This window comes from Setaria italica, chromosome IX, assembly GCF_000263155.2.
Source record: "Setaria italica strain Yugu1 chromosome IX, Setaria_italica_v2.0, whole genome shotgun sequence".
In the NCBI taxonomy this organism is placed as follows: Eukaryota; Viridiplantae; Streptophyta; class Magnoliopsida; order Poales; family Poaceae; genus Setaria; species Setaria italica.
The window spans coordinates 44293515-44311367 of NC_028458.1; the positions used below are offsets into that span (position 1 = coordinate 44293515).

At 45.0% G+C, this 17853-nt stretch overlaps 3 protein-coding genes across 5 annotated transcripts; 1 reads left to right on the top strand and 2 right to left on the bottom strand.

Moving 5' to 3' along the window:
* Positions 1–104: 104 nt before the first annotated feature.
* Positions 105–4332, top strand: LOC101764729 (probable mannan synthase 5). 2 transcript variants are annotated; one of them, XR_002675726.1, is made up of 10 exons: positions 105–370; positions 462–784; positions 904–1002; positions 2137–2389; positions 2667–2777; positions 2890–3026; positions 3110–3223; positions 3349–3510; positions 3603–3800; positions 3927–4332. XR_002675726.1 is itself a non-coding variant. In XM_004984161.3 (10 exons), exons 1-10 carry the CDS (start codon positions 160–162, stop codon positions 4090–4092), a joined length of 1812 nt encoding a protein of 603 aa, XP_004984218.1. In that variant the 5' UTR covers positions 108–159; the 3' UTR covers positions 4093–4332. The 2 variants fall into 2 exon arrangements, 1 of the variants encoding a protein (XP_004984218.1); XM_004984161.3 differs by having other exon boundaries at positions 108–370; positions 3311–3510.
* Positions 4333–4837: 505 nt separating this feature from the next.
* Positions 4838–6018, bottom strand: LOC101765674 (expansin-A21). Its single transcript, XM_004984164.3, has 2 exons — positions 5820–6018; positions 4838–5708 (listed from the first exon to the last, which is right to left on the bottom strand). Exons 1-2 carry the CDS (start codon positions 5953–5955, stop codon positions 5074–5076), a joined length of 771 nt encoding a protein of 256 aa, XP_004984221.1. The 5' UTR covers positions 5956–6018; the 3' UTR covers positions 4838–5073.
* Positions 6019–9405: 3387 nt separating this feature from the next.
* LOC101766087 (polypyrimidine tract-binding protein homolog 1) lies at positions 9406–14742 on the bottom strand. 2 transcript variants are annotated; one of them, XM_004984165.3, is made up of 10 exons: positions 14382–14738; positions 13386–13595; positions 12535–12597; positions 12377–12450; positions 12175–12270; positions 11032–11089; positions 10823–10927; positions 10649–10730; positions 10178–10290; positions 9406–10039 (listed from the first exon to the last, which is right to left on the bottom strand). In XM_004984165.3, the coding sequence occupies exons 1-10, from the start codon at positions 14571–14573 to the stop codon at positions 9581–9583; spliced, it is 1452 nt and encodes a 483-aa protein (XP_004984222.1). In that variant the 5' UTR covers positions 14574–14738; the 3' UTR covers positions 9406–9580. The 2 variants fall into 2 exon arrangements, with proteins under 2 accessions (XP_004984222.1, XP_004984225.1); XM_004984168.3 differs by having other exon boundaries at positions 9580–10039; positions 10225–10290; positions 14382–14742.
* Between the last annotated feature and the right edge of the window lie 3111 nt (positions 14743–17853).

The following is a 17853-nucleotide window of genomic DNA, read 5'->3' on the forward strand; positions in this document are numbered from 1 at the left end:
CCAAAAGCAGACGACTATCTGAGATCGCAAGGCCATGAGCCAGGTCACCCACGCCATCGATTCCGCATTTCCACGTGCCCCCCGGCTCCGGAGAGTCTTAACCTTCCATTCTGCCCCCGTAACTGACACCAGAGACCTCGATAAAATCCGGCAACAGAAATGGCAGCGCCCGCACCAGTCTACTACCACCGCGCACGTCCACACCGGGGAACACACGCCACACCCGCTGCTGCCTCCCCGTCCGCGCAGGGCGGCGCCAAGATGGAGGCCGGCGAAGCAGCGGGCGCCCTGCTCTTCGTCCTCGCCGTCGCGGCCGCCGTAGCAGCCGCCGCCGCCACCGGCGCCGTCAGCTTCACCTACCTGGCCTCGGGTAAACCTCCAGCTCAACGGCTTCCCCCTTGCTCTCGAAGCAGTCACTTGCTTAGCTCTTACCTCTGGACCATGTTTCCTCTGTTTCCAAGTCGGCTCCGCCGGACCGTCACCCGCCTCCTCCAGCGGCGGGTGGCGGGGCGCGTGGGCGTGGGTGCGGTCCCGCGCGGTGGCGCCGGCGTTGCAGGCGGTGGTGTGGGCGTGCATGGTGATGTCGGTCATGCTGGTGGTGGAGGCTACCTACAACTGCGCCGTCAGCGTCGGCGTCAAGCTCCTGGGATGGAAGCCCGAGCGCCGGTTCAAGTGGGAGCCCCTCGCCGGCGACGGCGACGAGGAGAAGGGGGATGCTGCAGCAGCTGCTGCTGCTGCTTACCCCATGGTCATGGTCCAGATACCCATGTACAATGAGCTCGAGGTGAATTCCGTATAGCTGATTTTTACACAAGAATTTGAACTACTACTGCATCTTTTTTTGTTCTTGATTCTTGGATTCAATTTCTTCTTTATAAGCTTTTGGGATTGGCCGGCGTGCAGGTGTACAAGCTGTCGATTGGAGCAGCGTGCGAGCTCAAGTGGCCAAAGGAGAGGTTGATAGTTCAAGTGCTGGATGATTCCACGGATCCCTCCATCAAGGTAGCTATCCATTTTCCATGATTGGCCAAGTTGTTCAACAATTCTTTGGCCGCCCGCATAATGATTCTAATTTCTATTATGATTCTCAAGCCAGACAATTACACTATGTTATCAACTTATCATAAATGGTTCTGGTCTCTGCAATTTTTTTTTGTTAACGTAGCATCTGTATCAGTTTGTTGCAGTCTTTCGGTACCACACATCACCATCTAAATCAAAAGGATAGATTAAACAACAATGCTTCATCATCCTTGTTTTCAGCAGTGTCCCCCCACCGGCCGAGTAGACCCCAGCGCTTAAAAGCTATGTCTCATGTGCTTGGACCATGTAAAACACACGCCATTCATGTTTTCAGCAGCATCTGTAGAAAATATGGCTGGGGCTTCGCCTTTTTCCCTCTGGTTAAAAAAAATTTAAGCAGCATCATGCATGGTTGAAAAGTTGTTGATAACTTATTTTTCTTGTAAAAAATAAAGGCTTATCTACTTCGGGAAATTCGGTTTCAACCAACAAGTATTCCTCTGAAGAAATTTAGGTGCACAGAACACCCCTAACTGTAGTATTTGCTATATTGTGCCATGTTTCTTTGCGGCTTTAGTTAATGAATTGTGGATTGGTTGGGTTTAAACCTTTTTGTGGGGGGTAAATATGAGCAATCTGCTGGCCTCTCTCCTATATCTCCTAAATGGTAGGTTTTTGGTATTGGGGTGAATATGAGCAATCTGCCGGAGATGCTCTAACGATTTGTGGATTGGTTGGGTTTAAACCTTTTTGTGTGGGGGAAAAGACAGCTTAAAGCCCTTTTCGAGGTAAGCTGGGTGAAGGATACCTCAGCATTTGGCATCAGGTGGACTAACCTGTTGTCACTTTTTTTTGTCCTTCTCAATCCCGTTCATCCTTATTCCTTTTATGCCCCGCCCTTCTTGAAATAAAAAAAAAAGAATATGTAGACATTGGTTTGTGAAGACAGTTTGAGCATTTGTTTCAACATATGTGTTTTCAATCCAATGGTAATTAACCCATCTAAAGCATTCCTTCGTTGTGAAAGAAGAGCAATAAATTAATCAATATGCTGGTAAAAAAACGTAATATAAGAACACATGGGAATTGACGATGACTGATTTGGTGATCCAGAATTTGGTGGAGAAGGAATGTGAGAATTGGTCAAGCAAAGGCGTAAATGTCAAATATGCCACCAGAATTGGCCACAAAGGGTTCAAAGCAGGAGCCTTGAAGAAGGGAATGGAGTGGGACTATGCCAAGCAATGCGAATATATCGCCTTGTTTGATGCTGATTACCAGCCAGAACCAGATTTTCTCCTCAGAACTGTTCCCTTCCTCATGCACAATTCAAATGTTGCCCTTGTTCAAGCTCGGTGGGTTTTCGGTAAGACCTCATCTTCTGTTATCTCTTCCTGAGACTGAATACCTATCATTTCAGTGTTACAGTTTGCTTGTCACAGATCATATCTAGTACCAGTGAAAATTCTTATAAAGCCTTAAATGATCATCCTTTAAGAACAGAATTGATCCAAATGGCTGTGTGGTGATGTAGCAAATGGTTAAAAGAACAATTGAATATACATGTTTCAGCATTGACTTCTTTATCATCGTACGTTTTATTATTCTGATCTGTCCAATCTTTAATTGACAGAATTTTACAGTGAATGACAGAGCAAGCCTTTTGACAAGGATACAGAAGACATTCCTGGATTACCACTTCAAAGTTGAGCAGGAAGCAGGATCAGCAACATTTGCCTTCTTTAGTTTCAATGGTATAACACTTGACCCAAAAAAAAGGATACTTTCAGTTAAAAAAGGAACAAAATTAACCAAGAGAACAGAATGACTCTTGACATACAAACTTCTAATAAACATTACTCCTAGGTACTGCTGGTGTATGGCGTAGAGAAGCTATCAATGACGCGGGAGGTTGGAAGGATCGGACTACGGTTGAAGACATGGACTTGGCTGTCCGAGCGACCTTAAAGGGTTGGAAATTTGTATACGTAGGGGATGTTAGAGTAAGAATACCAAATCCTACAATGACTCTTCTTATCTAAAACTGTACGATCAAAGGTAGTACCTGATAGAAGATGTCTCTTAGGTAAAGAGTGAGCTTCCATCCACTTACGAAGCCTACTGCCGTCAGCAGTTCAGGTGGGCCTGTGGCAGCGCAAACTTGTTCCGGAAGATGGCATGGAAGGTCCTGGTTGCCAAGGTATTGTACATTACCTTTCTCTTATTTCCATTTGGGAAAACACATAAAAAAATCCTAACAAGGTAACCACCATTGTTGCTCCATCAGCAAGTATCGCCCTTAAAGAAGTTCTACATGATCTACAGCTTCTTCCTGGTGCGACGAGTCGTCGCCCCCACTGTCGCCTTCATTCTCTACAATATTATCATCCCTGTTTCCGTCATGATCCCAGAAGTCTTCCTACCAGTCTGGGGTGTCGCCTACATTCCTACAGCACTCACCGTCGTCACCGCCATAAGAAACCCAGAGTTGGTCCCCCTTACCTGCATAACATCTCTGATATGTTGATAATTTTTTCTTACTGAAGTTTAACTGCATTGCATTGTATCCTGCTCTGCAGAAATCTGCATATTATGCCGTTGTGGATTTTGTTCGAGAGTGTCATGTCCATGCATCGCCTAAAAGCGGCAGTAGCCGGTCTGCTCGAGCTGCCAGAGTTTAACCAGTGGATTGTGACGCAGAAAGTAGGGAACAATGGCGGTGAGGAGAATCGTGAGGTTCCGTTGCTTCAGAAAGCCAGAAAAGGGTTAAGAAACAGGTGTACATTCAGAAGGCCACTCCATTCCTGCTTTTTGGATGGAGCATTCTGTTTCTGTTAAACACCTAAACTGGTGTACATAGCAACTGAATATGTTAAAACAAAGTTAACATGTGTTTGTTGCAGAGTCAACCTACCTGAAATTGGATTCTCGGTGTTCCTGTTCGCCTGTGCTTCCTACAACCTTGTCTTCCATGGAAAGACCAGCTACTTCATAAACCTCTATCTGCAAGGACTAGCCTTTTTTCTTTTGGGGTTCAACTGCATTGGCACCTCTTGTTGCTGCTTATGAGCAATCAGTGTAATTGTTTCAGTTTTTTTTCTTTATGTTGTATTTGATCTGTGATTCTTCTCTCTTATTTAAATTTATCCAGGAAACACTTGAGGTGTTGTCAAATTACCTCAGGAATGATGCTGCTGACTAAAGTTTCAAAAAAAAAAAAAGATGCTGCTGACTTGTGCTCTGTACAGTCACAACAATATATGTATACAATAGTCACATACAAGTCAATAAAAACTTCACTTAAAAGTACATCTGTACGCGTAATCCTGACCACCGATCAAAGCATGATCATGATCTGTGCATTAGTGGAATGCAAATCTACGTACCTGCAAAATGCAATGTCATGTTGGTGTTGGTACAGTATACTGCTTTCTGATGTGTGTTTGCATGTGTGACTTCTGATCGATTTGGAACCCAGGTGTTTTTCTCCTCTTCGAAACCCAATTTTTTGTGCCTCTGCAATTGCTCGGCTTCTCTGCACTTCCCCAGAGTTTAACCAATGGACTGTGACGCTCGAAACATTAATGTTTTGAACTTTGGTGACTTCTCGTCCCCATCCTTTTCCCACCACCGGCTCTCCGCCTCACCGTATTGCCCGGTGCTCGCCTCCATCACCGTTCACCGGAGCGCCATTCCCGTGTGAGTTGTGACCTCACTCTAAGCTCGAAGACGATAGGAGTTCACTTGTTCACACCAGTCAACCGAGAGAAGAGCCGATTTCAGGTGATTGAAGTGTAGGAGGTGTGTTAAGTGCTAACGAAAACGCAAGGAAACACCATTGTACTGACTGCTGAGACATCAGACATGTGGTCACCGCCGGAGGTAAGGCTGCACAACTTCTATCACTCTCAGACTCAGTCACGAAGTTGCAAGCTTTGTATGGAATACACGAATCGTATAAGGTTTCATACAAATGTAAAAGATGAACCCATTCAGTCATGCCATGCTTACGCATGTATCCCATTCAGTCATGCTTGTGCCCGATCTTTCTTACGGGAACTGGCCCCCGGTGAATGTCTGGCCGAAGGCCCATCCGGCGGGCGCGACGTTGTAGGAAACGACGGAGCGGTGGTCGCTGGTGGTGACCCTGAACGAGAGCGGCTTCCCGTCGAGGGGCGCGCCACTCTGCCAGTTCTGGCCCCAGTTCCGTGCCATGGCCCGCCACCGCCCCCGGGTGCCGCCCCTCACGGCCACGGCGCGCACGTCGCCAGCGCCGCCCACGTTGGCGACCAGCACCAGGGCGAAGTAGGCGTGCCCGTTGACGGTGAACCGGATGCCGCCGCGCCGCCTGCACGGCACCCTGCGGTAGGCGACGGGGACGACGCCGGCGCGGTACCGGGCGATGCGGAGGAACGCCGGCTGCGAGAGGTCGAAGTGGCGCAGCGGCGGGTTGCACCACCCGCCGGCGCCGCCGGGGAGCGCGTAGTTGGGCGGGCAGAAGTTGGTGGCCGTCACCACGACGGAGGCCCCCGGCACGCACGACGACGACCCACGGCCGCCGCCGGCGCACCGGAGCTCGAAGCACGCGCCGCAGCTCAGCCCGCCGCTGAAGAGCGCCGTGCTCAGCGCCGTCGTCTCCGTGCCGTACCCCTGGCTGTACAGGTCGCCGTACCCGCACGCGCCGCCTGGTAGATGAACATTAATTAATCCGAGTCAGTAACAATTGATCAGCCATATTGGTTGTAAACTAAGCTCGATCTCGCCCAAATGATCGACGACCATATTGTACGACGCACCCATCGTGCCGGAGGCGTCGGCGCCGCCGTAGAAGGTGGCGCGCGCATTCATCCAGCGCCCGACGCCATAGCCTTGAGCTGGAGAGGACAGCGAGAGCAGGGCCAGCGAGAGCAGAAGGAACGGGAGCGATGGCATCTTCTCTGTCAGCGTGCAATGCAGCGGGCGCAAAAGCAAGCGAAGCTAGCGAGACGCCTCCGAACTTGGAGACTGCGTGCAGAGGAGAGGAGGGAGGGTCTTTTATAAAATGCTGCTGCTGGATTTTTTTTAAAAAAAATCAACACTAGCTTTTAGAAGATGTATTTAGCTTTCAGTTTTTCTTATAAACTTAGGTTTTCTGAGCTTCCGGCTTTTCGCAAGCTACACGAGAAGTTTGTTGTTTGTTTGAGCTTCTAGCTTTTTACGCTGAGAAGCTGTCAGAAAACTCACCAGAGATTAATTGGGCCGACACGCTAATGTGAACTGTAATGCTAGTCACTGATGGCTGGCGTACGTTGCTGCCACTTTTCGACCTCGCTCTCTGTACTTCCCGACCATGAACAAACATGGCTGAGACCTTAGAGGAGGAAGAACACTCTGCTCAGTCCGTAGCGGAGTCTAGCTAGCTCAGTTGGTAGTACAAGGCAAACGCGTCAGCGTGTACAACTGTACACCCTCGTGTGTGCCAATAAAGTAGAGCACTTTTAGGTTCCAATTTACGCGTCTATTTTTCTTCTTCGCGTTTACATTGTGCTCAGCGGGTCTGAATAAAGGTGTTCTAGAAAAAGAGTCTAAATTGGTGGGTTGCAATTGTAACAGCACAGAAGATGCTGTTCATTTGCCTGACGCCTACCGCAGAAGCGCGCAATGCGATGCCCCTGCGATCTCTGCTCATTCCAAAACCAAGCAAACGTGAATGACATTGCTGTGTGCAGGACATGAGACCCTGTGCCAAATGTCTGACAGCCAGTTCCCTCTCGTGTTGGCACGCGTGAGAGCGAAATTAAAAGCTGCATAGTCACAAGGATAGAACCAGTAGCAGCATCAGAAATGGTGCAAAGATCTCCCACATGACTCCTCCAACAAGATCGCAGGAACCTTCGAGGAAAGAAAGAAAGAAAAAAAAAAAGATGTATTTGAGGTGAGGCTGCATGTGGGGGCACTAAATGTGCAGGCAAGATCTGCAGACAGAGCTCTGCACTTGCAGACCTGCAATGCAATCCCCTCCTGTGTTTGCGATGTGTGTTCAGTCTGCCAGTTCAGCGGGAACCTGGAAGGCTGGAAGTAGTTGGGCTAGCAGCGTTCTTCTCCAGCAGCAATGTGATGGCTGAGACTGAGAGTTCCCTTGCCTCTTCCAGGGAAAGGTTCATGCGCCACCACATCTTAGCGTAGAAAGCATACAGGGGTTTACACTCATACAGTATTTATGCAAGGAGAAGCGAAAAAGAGAGATCATCATGTGAATAATTACAGATTGCGAGTTTTTTTTAAAAAAAACTTATGTTGCGGATTTGGACATGAATAGTAGCACTCGTAACTGTCCCGCGCTAATTTCTCTCTCTTTTTTGAATTTTGAATGAATGAATATGCTTGAATGATCTATCCATCTATGCTTTTGGATGAATCTTTTACGCAAATTTTAGGGAACGCAAAGAAGCACCTGAATTCCTCTTCCATTTCATTTCTGCATTCCTTCTTGAAGAAAATGCCATTGCATTTCTGATATGGCTGTCGGTTGCAACCAGTAACCAACAATTTGGTGGGTGAAATGAATCCAAGATCTGTAGGTGCATTTATGGGAAGGCACACGTATATAGTCCATGGGCTGATGGAGAATCCGGACTCGGATTGCGTACAGCTTGTTGGCTCCTAATAGAGGAGAGGCAGGGGACTATATCTAGATGTGCGCACGTACTCTAAAACCAAAGAACAGAGCCTCGATGATCATGTACTGGATCTTCAGACTTCATCATTGGAGTTGCTGTGGACTGGATCTCAGAAGCACCATGTATGTAGACTTTTGCTATTGTGTCATGGTAATTGGTCAGAACAAACAGGATGAACTTAGCTTGTTGGGGCGTGATTTTGGAGACAAGTTTGTTGCTGGCAGCTCTACGCCCAATCATCATATCATCATCATTAAAAGTAGGACAAATATATTTACCAGTGTCAGACAAACAAATTACCAGATGCTAGGATCAGTCATCAGTGGGAAGTTATCCCCCCCCCCCCCCCCCCCCCCACCCACCCACCTTTGTCTATGTGCATTTTCATATACATATAAAAATTCATAAACTTTGACAAATTGGCAGGTAAACATTTTGTACTTTAGATTTATTTATTGAGCAACCGTGTGCAACCAACTTTATCTGTCACTTTACTGTAGCTTTAGGCGCCAATGCCTAACCACCTCAGCTTTCTATCTCTTCCTGCTCATTTATCTTTTCCTTCATCCACTGCTCACTAAAGACGCCTGCCGTTCATCGTGATCATCACTTCAACGTATATTTTGACAGCAAAAAGATTGACTGATTTCACAAATGATATGTTTTGGAGAAAATGGATGACGCTACAACCTGTTTTCCATTGCACACTGCATCGCTGCATTGTCAAAAAATATCTCCTGCAGCTGGAGGATAAGGCATCTTCAGAAAGTAGCAGAAGAGATCCCGCTTCTAAACTTTCCTAGCGCTTATACAGTATCACGATGCCTGCCTGAGTGTGGAGAATAGGTACTGTTGAGAGTAGAGAATACAGTGAGAAAAGCTTTGGCCAGATGAGTTTGATGACAGGTAGAACGTCAACATCAAATTGGTTGATCGATCCGTATGGTTAGCGTCACAAGATTCTGCATCCAGTGTTCGTGCGCAGTGGCTATTAGGCACTCCATGGCATTATGGCAAGCTGGTTGTTGGCTCCATCCAGACAAAATGCAGCCTTTTAGAGAGCTCGTTTCAACTTGCAAGGTTTCTATCTGATAGTCGCCCTTGCTCTTCCAAAACCGAAGTGTTTATGCGGTTATACTTCTTTTGTTGAAGGGTGACTTCCAAAACCGAAGACAAGTTGAGCGTGGAAGAGTAAAGCCCTATTTGGAAGCCCGGTCTCACGTCTGAAACCATTGTAAATTACCAGCTGGAAAAAAAATCACCGGTGAAACAAAAAGAATCTGTTTGGATGATTGGTTAAAGCCGTTTACACCGGGAAAAATGAAAACACCTCTGCACACGATAATTATTTTCCGACGGAAGTAGCCTTCCTCCTCCCGATCTGTTTTCTCTCTCCTCCCGAACCCCTTGCTCTCCGCGAATTCAGACCTAATCGCAACCAGGCAGGCCTTGCTGGAAGAGCCTCCAGTCCTGTGATATCGTTCACACTGCAGCTGTTTGCTTTGGAATGGTTTATATTATACTATGTTCCAGAAACGAGGCATCGGTTCCTCTCATTTACAGAAAAATGAAGGTTGATCTGTAAATAGATGTGCTTGTCTTAGTAATAAGAAGGCATGTACACTCTTCTGTTGAGAACACTAGCACCACTGGCTACAGAAACACCACTGCTTAACCATCCGTGATTCCTAGGCTTGCAGTGGTTGCCATGAAAGTAGAAAAAGACACCGGCCAATTTTGGCAATGAATGAAAACCCAAACATATTCATGTATTCGTTGCTCATATCTGTCAGCTACCACATGCCATCTAAACAGGGCTCGGATGGCGGTATTGCAGCACTATACGATGAGTTATAATCAGTGAAAACAACCAAAGTACAGAAAAATAAGAATCAAATTTAATGGTAGTACGATGGTGGTGGTGGTTGGCTGGTTCCAGGCACGCCTGCCGGTCCGGACTGAATTCCATGCTGAGGCGGCATCTGCTGCGAAGCATGCAACTCGTGCGGTGGAGCAGCAGGAGGGGTCGGGAAGCCCCCTGATGCTGCATACTGAGGCGGAGCAGCGGGTGGGGCATTAGGAAAGCCCCCTGATGCTGAGTACTGAGCTGGAGACGAGTACATCTGACCTGGATACGCTCCTGGGGCTGGGGGATACCCTGAGTTGCCGGAATTCCAATTCGGCACTTGTCCGTTGGCGCTGTGGTTTTGGGCAGGGATACCGGGTGGGGCATATGCCCCGGCTCCTTGAATATTACCTTGCCACCCAGTGGATGTAGCTGCTGCACCGGGTGGTTGTGGCACCCCTTGGATTACACCAGGTGGAATTGTGTAATCCCTGCTCTTGTCACCATGTGCCTGAAAGACGAATGGAACATGACTTCATATCGTGGACAAATACGCAATTGTGAAACAGAGGGTTCTGTGAAGGGACACATGTACCATCAAGATGTTTTATGTGACAAAATAACACTAAAGAAAATGCACCTATTATACCTTTACATTCAGATCAGTATGACGAGAGTATGACAGGTGAAGCTTACAGTAGCCACCATCGTAGATGCAGTGCCCTTCCAATGCTTCCTTCGCAACTGCAGCTGTAGTTACATCTAAAGTGTAGCAGAAGATTTAATCAGACTGATGAATAAGTCATATACAAAAACACATGGCAGAATGAATGAAATTAGTCGGAAAGTGTGAACAGCAGTCAATTAACTACGGGATGCAGGAATGCAAGGTCACAGCAGATGCAATGACTCCTTCAGATGCAAAAGCCTCTGTTTCTGGTTATAACACTGGAAGATTTTAACATTGGATTTGTGGCAGAACATCATATGGTAAGTCAAAATATTGTTTCCCTAGAGATCTACGGAGTTTACAAGGCAGTAGGTAAAAACTAGTTCAACTGAAAAACTGATGTGATTAATTGGTAATTTAAAGCTTGCAATGATTACTCCAGGCTCATACCAGGGTACTGAATCAAAGCTTGTGTGCCCCCATTCTTCTCAAAAATAGCAATTTTTTGGACTGTACCAAATGCGGAGAAAACCTGGAATTTGATTAGCATAGTTAGCACGGATAAAGCAGACAACAAAAAAGTGTTGAAGCATGTTCTTGAGGTGTCTCTCCAATTTGACTTACAGTATGAAGAACATCTACTGTAACAGCATATTGCATATTCTCAATTGATGCAAGAAGAACATTGCCTTGAGCCTCCACTTTCCTTCCATCAGCACCAACAGCAGGCTATGCCAGCACATCAAGAGGCAGATACAGCAAGGTCATATAAATGGCAAAACATGCAGAATTAAAAGATTAGAATGCCTGTTGCCTTCTGCAAAAGTAAATACCTGTAATGTACCATCCATGGCAGAATAGTTAATTGGAAGATATGGATTGTTATAATCCCTGCATGATGACAACAAAAAGGAGCTTTAAACAGTGTACTGAAACAAAAGCATGTCTCCATCAAGATACAATCTAAATTAGCATATACATGCATGAATAAAAAAATAATAAGATTGGAAAAGGAAAATTATGTGACAGTACAGCTTTGTAGCTACTTCCTAGCACAACAGGTCCAAATATATAAGAAATGTCTTAGACAAATGATCCCAAACTTTATAGAAAAATACAGGTCCAAGTGATAATATAGTGTATGAAATGATATTGATTCCCATACAACGAGAATCTCACTTTTCACCAGCTATAGTAGGAAAAACAGATAAGCAAGCAAAAATGTCAGCTCTTCCTACAATGTGAAGCATAGACTGGTAACTACTTTAACTTCACTCCAATAAGAAAAAACTACATTCACCTCAACCAAATAAAGCTACAGAAGGCTAACTGAATTATGTATAAGGGTTCGCAACCAATACAATCTCTAAGCCAAGAAATTTCAGAGAAGAATGGATGTGTACTTCATAAGTTCAAGGGCAAGTAGTTCTTTTGATACTGGCTGAGAAAATTGCAGGAGTTGGAGGTAGTTTGTGGACTCCTGATATTTGTTGTGCAGTTGGAAGATCACTTGCGTATTAATTAATTGTCAAATTGAGGCCATGTCATATGGTACTGTACTTCAACAATAAACAGGAAACCAAGAAAGTACTCCACTTTAAAATATAATTTACTTTCCACAACAAAGCACAGCACAATACTTGTGCAAAAATACTCAACAGCTGTACACTGATTCTAAGAAGGTTCTAAACGTGTAAATGAGGCAATTAGGACTACACAAAGCAACAAAGTTCAGTGATACGTTCTGTAAAGTTTAAAAACATCCGAAGCTAGGAATCTTATACACCCATGCAATTTGATATACATAATCCCATGTGTTGCCAACAAATTATCTTATGGCATTTAAATTAAGATCTGCTCAGGTAAGAACATAAACTAGTGAATGATTATATCTTGGGAGGGCATGGGACATAAGCATGGATCCACTATCAGAAAAATAGTGATAGAAAACTCAGATAACCAATTATAGGCTTTACCTGCTGCGGTTTGACTGGAACTTGATGTTCAAATCCTTGTGTGCAGAGAAAGAAATTCGCAAGCAGCAGGACGTTACGTGCTCTGGAAGCAAGTAACTGTGAAGAACCAAAGCAATTCATCAGTTTATAAGAAGCATAAGAAAGTTTAAAAACACCAACAACGGATAATACAAGGAAAGGCCGAAAGGCAGCATAATGTCACCTTGGGATGCTCCTTCCGTCTAAGGCTTCTCTAGCAGCTGAAGCAGTGGCTGCATCACTGTACTGGATCAATGCCTGCCAGCAGGAATAGGATGAGGTTCCTGCCTTTCATTTCAAAACAAAAAAAACATTTATCTAAAGCATGAAACTTTAGCTGACCTGAAAACCTGCAGCCTTTTCAAAGGTGGCTATTTTGTGAACATATCCAAATGCTGAGAAAACCTGAGAATTGATACAAAAAAGGATCAAACATAGGAGTTCAAAGGGCATAATTAAATAATTAATTTAGGAAATGCATACAATGTTATGGGACATGAAAAAAAATCTGCAATACATCACACAATGATTGCACATATGATATTTTTCATTGAGAAATTATGCATAAATCTTACTTCGGAACAAAGCATATAAACTCTTAAAGCATCCTCGCCCAAACAAAAAAGGGGGAAGCATCAATGACAGAAATAGATCAGAAATAAGTAAAATTGAATGTCCTTTTAAATAAACTGGCTGCAGTATATAACACCACCAATCAATTATCCAAAAATAAGCACCATAGAGATACTTATGGTCTAAAGGTTTGGAATTTAACCTTTCATCAGTAACTTGAATAAACAGGGAGGTGCCCTACACCGGAGATAAGCGCGTTGATGGAGGATACTTAGATTGCATCCTCAAGATGAGACAATGAGAGTTCATAAGAACTTTGAATGTGCTAGTTAGAAGACAGAGGCAGCAAAACAAACATGGTATCTCTCCAATTGCAGGTGTTGATAACGACATTTTCTCCGTGTTAACATGGTCCTGCTGATTCATGCAGAATACGTTACTACGAGATGAACAGCTATGTAAAATCTTTGATTTACAAGGATCAGGTCAGGTAGACTCCCTTGGATTCCTTCAGTCAATGGCAATCAAGAAAGTAACAGGCACACTTAAGGTTGTCATTACCATACTAACACAATCATCTAAGTACTTTACAAGACAACAAAAAGAATTTTAGCACTCACCATATGGATCACATCAATGGTGACATCACTAGCTTGAACACCCTCTATGGTAACAAGCAACACATTTCCAGCAGTCTCTCCAGGGCTCTTGTTGTTAATTATTTCTTGCCTATTTGAATACTGAATGTAAACAGTTTTGCCACGGATTTGTGCTGGTTCTGATGATGATGCAAAGTAAGAAACCATCGAGATTGCCTGATTAACGTCAGTCTGCAAAGCAAGAAACCAACGAGATCCGCATAAGTAATTCTGGCATGAGCATTCAGCACTTAAGCAGTAGAACCAAACACAACTTAGTACACAGATTTTATTCTGAGAAAGCGAGAGTTTATGCTTTTGTACCTGTCGTCTAATCCACTATTACTAGCAGAGCATCCTAACATGAAACAATATAGTAATGACATGTACATTTTTTAACTCCAACTGGAACAGCCCAATCACCCACCACAAAATTCATCTGGCCATCATAAGAAAACAAATGTGCAACTCGCACATATATTCCACCTATAAATAACCCATTAATCCGTTCAAATTCTGTAGCTACTCTCTTCACCGATCTGACTGACCATAGAAGCAAGCAGACGTAATGGCATGAGAATCCCCAAATCCCCTCAACATGCCTGATCTATGCAACTCAACATAATTGTGCAGTTTCCTCAAACAGGTTTAATCAAAGGATGCCTGAGTGAACGCAAAATGAACCAACAAGATGTGATCTATTATCTAGAAACAACAGTATAACTGAATAGGCAGGAAGCTCCGATGACCCCTGCAACATGTAATCCATATTCAGAGCGCTGACAACAGGTTAAACCTAGCTAGATCCAGTGATCCGCCTACAATTAAGCTGCCGAACGCTTCAATTTCATGTGCATGCGAAAACCGAACAGGACATCCAGCGGCGCGCCCGCCAAGAATTCCCGATCGGATCGCGGTGGAGATCGGCGGGGTAGGGTCGGGATTCGAGAGGGGAGGGAGGGGCGGGGAAGGGCTTACGAACTCGACGAAGGCCTGGTTGCGGTTGGCGCCGACGCCGCTCTTGGTGTTGACGATGCGGCCGAAGGGCTTGCAGAGCTCGACGAGCTCCTCCTCGGCGCACTCCCACGGCAGGTTCCGCAGGTGAAGCACCTTAGACGGCGTCTGCGCGTAGCGGAACTGCTGGCCCCCGCCCCCGCCCGACGACGACATCTTGGCCGGCAGGACAGCTACGGAGAAGGTGAGGCCGGAGAAGACGAAGCTAGGGTTTGAGAATTTTTGGGCTGGGGCGGAGCCGCGGAAGGCTGTGTCGGAGTAGCTAGTGGTTCCGTGTGGGTACGTCCTGCTCCTACGGGTGTGATTAGCACGAGGAAGAAAGAGAAAATTCCAGATATGAGATATCCTATTCAAGATTTTGGAGCCAAAGGTCCTTTGGTATGTGGCGGAGGGAGAAAAGACGAGAGAGAGGGGGAGGTGGTGTTTGATACTAGGTGCTAAACTTTAGAAGTGTCATATCGAATGTTTGGGTGCTAATTAGGAGAATTAAATATGAGCTAATTATAAAACTAATTGTAGAATCCTGAGCTAATTCGCGAGACAAATCTATTAAGTCTAATTAATCCATCATTAGCAAATGGCTACTGTAGCACCACATTATCAAATCATGGACTAATTAGGCTTAATAGATTCGTCTCGCGAATTAGACTCCATCTGTGCAATTAGTTTTGTAATTAGCATATATTTAATACTCCTAATTAGTATCCAAACATCCAATATGACAGATACTAAACTTTAGCGGGTGTTGATACATCCCTTGAATGGGTCGACTAAGGTCCCTTTTGTCTTTGGGGGTGCTTGATTGCCCTGCTAAACTTTAGCACCTGTCACATCAGATATTTAGATACTAATTAGAAGTATTAAACATAGTCTAATTATAAAACTAATTGCACGGATGGAGTCTAATTCGTGAGACGAATCTATTAAGCTAATTAGTCCATGATTTGATAATGTGTTGCTATAGTAACCATTTACTAATGAAGGATTAATTAGCTTAATAGATTCGTCTCACGAATTAGACTCCATCTGTGCAATTAATTTTGTAATTAGCTCATGTTTAGTCCTTCTAATTAGCATCTGAACATCCGATGTGACCCTGCTAAAGTTTAGCACCTCGTATCCAAACACCCCCTTAGTCTCTCAGAGGTTACTAAAACGGACTAAAGAAGACTATTAATAGGATCTACCCCTCATCGCCCCCACCGCCCTCCCGCCCAGCCACCGCCAGCCTCCCTCCCGCCTGGCCCCCACCGTCGTCGCCCTTGCTACCCGTCGCCGAGCGCGTGGTGGCGCAGGCCGCCCTCCCGGCGCCGCTCCGCGCCGCCGTCAAAGAAGGCCGCCGCTGCATCTCCAGCCAGGAAGGGCACGGCAAGGAAGATCAAGAAGTAGACCGGCACCAGCGACCCCTTCCACCTGTAGATGTGCCCCCCGCTTCTCCCCGGATTGGGGGTATTTTGATCTTTGTTCATCTGCATTAATGGATTTTAGTTCCTGGATCCAAACAGGGCAAAGACTAAAGTTTAGTCTATTGAATAAGGGGATTAAAGATAGTCCCAGAAGAACCAAACAGGATCTAAGGGCACGTTCAACAATTTAGTAAGCACTGGTCATATCACATAGAGACAGCAATACAAACAACTTATACAATGGGTTGTCTGTTAGACTATCTGCAAGCTAATTAATTCTTGTATAGACTCATAAATCAAGGTGATCAAATATGGCTTGGGAGCACGAGCCCCCGTCGTCCCTTTGCAAGGTAACAGCGTACAACGGTACTGGAGCGAGCGATATGGTTGGGAGTACGAGCCCCTGTTATCCCTTCGCGAGGAGATGGCGCGCCCATCTCTCGACTAAGGTCCTATTTGGATAGGGGTGTTAAAGTTTAACACCCCACTTTTAACAACTTTTTATCACATTACCTCCCAAACACATGTGTTAAAGTATGTGTTAAAGTTTAACACCCCAATTTCATAAATACCTCAAGGAGGTGTTAAAAGTTGTTAAACTTGTTAAAAGTGGTCCCCCTCTCCATTTTTTCCCACCATTGCCCCCTTCTCTCTCCTCCCTCTCTCTCCGTCGGCCATAAATGAAGGGGCAATGGAGTCATTTCCCACCAAATATGTTAAAGTTTAACACACCATTCAAACACCCCTAATGTGTGAAACTTTAGCACTTCATTTGAGAGTGTTAAAACTTTAACACTTGTTAAACTTTAATATGGGTATCCAAACAGGCGCTGAGTCCGAGTTTTTTTAAAGTGGCGTCAGACGAGCGTTGTACGTGCCCTAATCAGTATACCATCTCGTCACGGTTTCCAACGGACGGCGCGCCCAGCTCGCCAACCTCAGCACGTGCCCCGAGTCATGAAAGTTGGCGCTGTGCATGATTAATAGCTTGGGAAATAAAGAATGGTGTGATGAGTAATAAAAAGAGTGAGACGGTGTTTGGACACAAGGTACTAAAGTTCAACTTTAGGAGGGTCACATCAGATGTTCGGATGTTAATTAGGAGGACTAACATGAGCTAATTATAAAACTAACTGCAGAACCCCTATACTAATTTGCGAGACGGAATCTATTAAGCCTAATTAATCTATCATTAGCAAATGGTTAGTGTAGCACCACATTGTCAAATCATGGACTAATTAGGCTTAATAGATTCGTCTCGCGAATTAGACTCCATCTGTGCAACTAGTTTTATAATTAGATTATATTTAATACTTCTAACTAGTATCTAAACATCCGATGTGACATGTCCTAAAGTTTAGGACGCCGCATCCAAACAGGCCCCAAGTCCAGTAGAATAAAATAATATTTTCATGTGTAAAAAGAGTGAAGTTGTTGTATATAGGATCTTTTGAATATGTGACATAGCTTGACTATAAGCCAAACTTATTAACCATGCTATTGGTAGAAAACGGCTCGGCTCCTACAATGCTCTACGCGTTAAGTCATTTTGGTTCTCTGTTTGGTAGGGCTCCAGCAGAAGTCGCAGGAGAAGCTGAAGCCGGAGTGCCGGAGCACTGCCAAAGGTGTTGGGCATGGATCCTCAGTATCCGCAAGGAAGGAGAAGACGGATTCCTAGTAGGATTCCTCTGTAATCCTACTAGGACTCGTACCTTGTAATCCTACTAGAACTCTACCTTATAACCGACTAGTAATCCCGCCCCTGGAGTATATAAAGGAGGGCAGAGGTACCTAGATCGGCAGATAGAGAATCACAACACAGGACCAAATTCTCAACACCAAACAGCACCCAAGCGCAGGACGCACTATACAACACCTCCAATAGGACGTAGGGTATTACGCTACTCTTGCGGTCCAAACTGTATAAATTTATGTCTTGTGTCCTCGCTTTTATCTTCAAGTTTCAGGTCCGACGATCCCCACCAACCAATTTACTATCTTAGGATACACTCAGTAAGTTGTCACGTATA